This window comes from Natrix helvetica (genome assembly GCF_964273705.1).
Source record: "Natrix helvetica genome assembly, chromosome: 2".
NCBI lineage: Eukaryota > Metazoa > Chordata > Lepidosauria > Squamata > Natricidae > Natrix > Natrix helvetica.
The window spans coordinates 87,894,710-87,900,711 of record NC_138552.1 but is presented as its reverse complement, the minus strand read 5'-3'; the positions used below and the strand labels follow the sequence as shown (position 1 = coordinate 87,900,711).

The window sequence follows — 6,002 nt, the reverse complement described above, 5'->3', positions numbered from 1 at the left end:
GTCCTACCTTCTGGTACTTTGGAGAATAAGGAAATCTTGATTCATTGACATATAACACATTTACTGCTGCTTTTCATCAGGCAGAAATCACTGGCAAAATGATTCTTGTTTCATCGAGTGCCTCTATTTTGGTAAAACCATCTAGAATCGATTTGTATCTGGGATTAGATCCACAGGGCTGCAAAGAAGAGGGGACTGAAAAGTTCTCTTGAGCAAGGAGAAATTTTCTCACTATCGACTGAAAGAGCTGGAAGGAAAAGTTAACTACATTTAAGTTTTCTATTTTGGAAGAAATTCCAGCAATGTGTTGATATTAGTTCCTTGCTTATTCTGTGAGCTTTTACATTGTATGACACTACTAATAGTGGTCTTGATTCTTTATGAAACTGGGGATATACCAGAAAGTTGACTTCCCACATACAGAAGATGTCTTTTTAACCGCTGTTCCAGAAAAATCTAGCATACAAGGAAATAAGTATTTTGTATTTCCAGGTGTACTGTTCTCTTTTTCATTTTGGGTTGTCTTTCTATAGAATGTTTCTTCAGAATACATATAGTTCTATCTTTCTCTGAATTTAGTGATAACCTTCCCAGTGTTGAGTGCAGTGTTATCTTCAGCCAGCCAGATTTGCAAGAATAATGCTACAAAGTATGAGCTGTCTCATTCATATTGATGAAATGCTCAATCTAAAGTCTAAGCCCTTATACCTAAATGTCAGCATTATTTCTTAGTTCCTTATCAGAAACATGCAGCTTCCATGCTTATCATTACTTGTGGATTTAGAAATGCAGCTGCAATGCTAAATATGCAAATAATTATTTCCATTCTGAATGTTCTCAATTTATTTTGGGAAGTTTCGTTTATAGGAGGTGGTTTCTTATTGAAATGGAAATTACAAGTAAATTTTGTGTGAGACCTATCAAGTTTCAAAATCAAAGTCTGAATATCATATTTAACAGGGTTAATAAGATATTCAAACTTTCATGTATTCTGCTAAGACATAAACAGATTGCAAACTACAGAGAAAATGCATCAAACTATTATCTACTATAGCATAAAAAGCCCCAGCCATAATGACTTAGTGTAGGGATACAGCAATTCCTATGTTACTTTTGCCTCCCTGTACTCAACCCCCAAATCATTCTACCTTATGAATGTGATATATTTGAAACAACCAAATTGACTAATTCTGATCACAATGAATAAGACCCTAGTTAAAAAATTATGTGAGTGGGCGTCAAAGAGGTCCTTGGTGCTCTCTGAACTTGGTTGTTTTCTTAATAGATGTTTCATTACCCAAACTAGGTAAACATCATCTGTGCTTATCATCACTGGGAATCTATACACTTCCCTAAATTATGGAGAGTTTCCTTAGACTCAGTGGTATGAAAGGAGTGTTCTCAAACTTTTCTGTCTTAGATTTGGTGCCTATATGCAAAACAATCAGAATGCCATTGGTTAAGTTTGAGTAACAAATAATATCTTAGCACCAGATATTAATCTATAATTGGTTTGGTTTGCCTAACACAGCTGACACAAAAGTTATGGAAATAGCAAAAATGTGAGTGGTCCAGCATACATATATCTTACTGCTTTAGATGGTTGTAGCTCTTCTCTATTGCTTTATACAGTTACCAGATGATGATGAAGAAGATGGGACCTCTGATTCTAAAAATCATAGACATAAAAGATGAGCACATTACGCTTACCTCTCTTCTTTTTAAGAGACTGCTGGTATAGCTACCTTTCTGTTTCTATAATTAAAGGTACAAATGTTTGCTTTGGATTGCTATGAAATTGCCCTATTGTCTTGCTGCCAGTTCCATATTCAAAATATTTCAATATTCTCTGCAAATAGTTTTAGAAAGCTGCTAGGATCAAGAGAGAACATTTGCAGGCAGATGTTTTGGCTTTACAAGCAGAATAGATTAACTCTCCTTGAAGGGCCAAAGTAACTACTTGTAAACCTGGCAGATGCATTCCTCCAACCCTATAAAATATTTGAATGCTGCATTCCCCTACAAGAAATGGGTGGAAAACATCGATATAGTTAAAATCATGGGTGTTCTGTTAAACAATATTGAAAAGGTAAAGGTTTGCCCTAGCCCAGTGATGGCGAACCTTTTAGGCACCGAGTGCCCAAACTGTGCGTGCACATGCCCAAACTGAAAGGTGTACATGTGTGTATGAACACATGTGCATGAATGTGCATGCACAAAAATGCATGTGCGTGGACAGACATAAAGAGGTAAGATCTTTCATGAGCTTCTGTTTCGTCATTTGCAGAGAAACAAACTCACGAAATGCCACAGAGATCTGACCTGGGGCGATGGCGCGCATGCCAGCAGAAGGGCTTTGCTTGCCACCTCTGGCATACGTGCCATAGGTTCACCATCACCACCCTAGCCAGTCGTGTCCAACTCTAGGGAGTGGTGCTCATCTCCATTTCCTAGTTCCTTCAGCCAGCATTGTTTGAAGACACTTCCATGGTCATATGGCTGGCCTGGCACTGACTATACATTGAGGCACACGGAGCACCATTACCTTCCTACCAAAATGGTACCTATTTATCTACTTGTGTTTGAATTTTGTTGAATTGCTAGGTTATTGGGAGCTGGGGGAAGAACAGGAACTCACCATGTCACATGGTACTTGGGTCTCAAAGTGCCAAACTTCTGGTCAACAAGCCAACCTCTTAACCGCTGGGCCAATAAAAAAAGGTGCAGTCATGAATCTTTTTACAAATATTTTTTTCTCAAAATGAGCAATTCTCATACAGTATTTATATTGAAAGGAAATACCTTTACATTTGTGTTTTCAATTATGCAACAGGTACAAATAACATCTGATTCTGAGCATGGTGGTCATAGATTCAAATACTGTTTAGACTGGAACCACTGAAATTCATAGATCACAATTGTGATCGACCAAATCATACAAATTGTAGAATCCTACTTTTCACAATACCAACATTGTGCAAATATATAAATCAAAGCGAGGACTCTCTTTTTATTTTATTTTACAGGGGAACACACAAATGTCAGATTTCATAATAATCTATGTTCATTATTAATAATGGACTTTAAAAGATCAGTTGTTAGATGAGACAGTGGGAAAAATTAATCATCCATGATTGTGAAGGTACATAAATCAGATTTGTCCAAGGGGAGTGTGTATAACAACAAGGATCTATTTTTGGTTTCACTGGGCCCCAAAACCTCAGTCTGACCTACAAAATCTCTTTTGTTTTTTCCATTATTTTTATACTGCTTCCACATAAAACTACCATCAACTCACAGAATATACTTGAATTCATGAAGTAATTCATGCTCTGTCACCATGAAATTGCCCCAAGGAAGAGTATTTGTTTTCACTAAATCACTTAGTCAAATCAAATTTGACACAGGGTTTTTGTTGATTGCCCTCAACTGAACATAAACCAAGAAGATATCCATTTGAAATAAATGCATGGATTCTTAAAAAAAATGTCAGGCTTTTATATATTTGGGTGGTTCCAAGAAGAGCAGAATGTATTAATATTTGTAGGCTATCATATTACCAAAGCTGTTATTAACCTGCATTTTTTCAGACACTCTATCTAGGCTGCCCTTTTCATGTAAATGGTACAACTGCTTATTTCAGATCCTCCAAAAATATCTCTGCTTATTATCAAATACTGGTATTTATTCTTTTTACTTGTATGATAACCAATGACCCTGGGAATTTATAGTTGAATTAGTGTACTGAATGTGGGCTAAATGGCAGCAACCTGAGCAATGTTTGTTTGAAGCTGGAATAGTTCCAAAGTCAGCTTTGGACTGATAATACAGGTAGTCCTCAATTTATAACTGCAATTGAGCCCAACATTTCTGTGGCTAAGTGAGATATTTATTAAGTGAGTTTTGCTCCATTTTAGGACTTTTCTTGCCACGTGACGTGACTCATTGATGTTGAGTTAGTAACACGATTGTTGAGTGAATCTGGCTTCCCCATTGACTTTGTCTGTCAGAAAGTTGCAAAAGGGGATTACATGAATCCAAGACACTGCAACCGTCGTAAATATGAGTCAGTTGCCAATCTGAATTTTGATCCCATGGCCATTGAGATGCTGAAATGATCAAGTGTGTGAAAAATGATTCATGTCACTTTTTTCAGTGCCGTTGTAACTTCGAACGATCACTAAATGAACTCTTGTACGCCGAGGACTACCTGTAACGTAACGTACATGAAGTAACAATAACAAAAAAAACACCCTCTTTGCCAATTGCTTCCAAATAAAAGATACTCGTTTTTCTCTACAGGATTTTGTATCTTTAGGATGAACAAGTCGCAAGAATGACGTAAGCAAGCTGCGACAGGGGTCCAGCTGAGCGTAACGCTGATCCCTCCAGTCGCGAGATGGCTGTTTGATGGGGTTATTTTATATTTGAAGACGCTTTAAAGGAACTGCCACCGTTTCGGGGTTGCGGACGCCATGACGGGCCGTAAATTCTCTAAAGAGAAGAAGCGACATCGCTCCCGTTTAAGCGGCCAAGAGGAAGGAGGTGGCAGCGAAAGAAAACGGCGGAGCACTGAGGCAACCCGCGGCCTTCCGGAGGTATCTTTAACAGCCAGTCAGTCTTGCGAGGGAAGAGCGGCTGAATTGCGCAGGCGCAGAGTACAGTTATCAGAGTCACTTGACAAGAAAGCGCAGCTTCAGCCTGTTCCCTTCGCGCGCCTGTTTTGGCGGGATAATGGCTGTCTTCTTTTTAACTCTTAAAACTCGCATCACAAAAAATAATGGGTGGCAAAACGAAAAAAAAAAAGAGAGAGCAGAAAAGCCACTAAGGGAAAATGCATACCTTAGTTCAATCAAATCAAAAGTGGGTTGGCAATTAAATATCAAGTGATTAGATTGTGAAGTGAGCTCACCTCATCAATGTATATGTATATCTTTTAATAGCATTTCTTACTCCGAAAAGGTGCTGCCCTTTCTCTGGAAATCTGGCAAGTGGTAGCCCCTTTTCTGAGTAAGAAATGCGATTAAATGCTGTTAACGTTTCTAAACTGTCCATGTGTTGGGTGAACCCATAAGATTGGTTGAGGGAGTAAATTCTAGTTAACTATGAGCAAACATGCTTAGGGAAAACCTCCGTTGCCATTAACACGCAAGCTACTTTATTCTCTGGAACTTAATAGGGCAAAATATTTTTAGAAAGTATTTAAAATATTAAGAAGCTGAACTAGGCCATCTTAGAAGGGAAATTAGTGCTTTCTTGTTACACAGAAGCAAGAGTGTAGGTGCATAGAGTAGAAAGGGATGTAAGGACAAATGTTAAGGCTCATAACAATAGAGATAAAGTATGCCAATTAGAACATGAGAAATTTGGCTATTTTTTCTCTCCCTCCGTCATCCATCTCCTATGCCACCCATCTCATCTAGATGATTATTAGGAAATTAAAACTTGAAAATTTTAGAAGTAGATATGTGCAGACTACTTGTTTTGCACCTGACTATAAAATGTCTTTGCAACCTTTGCCGATGTTTTTGTCTTATGGGTCAAATAAAACTTTTGAACACTGAATGATGGCATCTGGTGGTTTAGCCTGAGCAAGGAATGCTCAAAAGGTAAACATTTAACAATTGTAAAAACACGGTCTTCCTGCAAATGTGAGGTTGTGGCTGTCTGATGTAACTGGCAGGGGTCTGTATTTTCAGCAGTATAATTTGAGATTAGGATACAGAGGCAGAAGTTAATATCAGGTAGAAACAATTCTGCAAGGCAAGTAGAGAGCTGTCTCTGCAGAATATCCTACTGTACTACTCCAATTTACATTTTCTTTTCCTAGTGATGGTCACACTTGTAAACTAATCTTTTGGCTGTGCCCACCCAACAGGAGAGTGCCAGATTGGAGGCGGTTGATAAATTAAGAGACAATCCACCTCCCCACCCTCCGTGTCCTGCTCCATCCCTCCCCATCTTTTAATTATAACTTTATCTTTGATTAGAATTCCATTAGA

The 6,002-nt window shown here is 38.2% G+C and overlaps 1 protein-coding gene across 1 annotated transcript in view; it reads left to right on the top strand.

The window, feature by feature from the left end:
- The first annotated feature begins 4,370 nt into the window (after positions 1 to 4,370).
- The window catches only part of CAAP1 (caspase activity and apoptosis inhibitor 1), a 35,582-nt gene continuing 33,950 nt past the window's right edge, over positions 4,371 to 6,002 (top strand). The window contains exon 1 of the mRNA XM_081941106.1: positions 4,371 to 4,598. Within this exon, the coding sequence (XP_081797232.1) occupies positions 4,476 to 4,598 (123 nt within the window). The 5' untranslated portion in view covers positions 4,371 to 4,475. The remainder of the gene's footprint in view (positions 4,599 to 6,002) is intronic.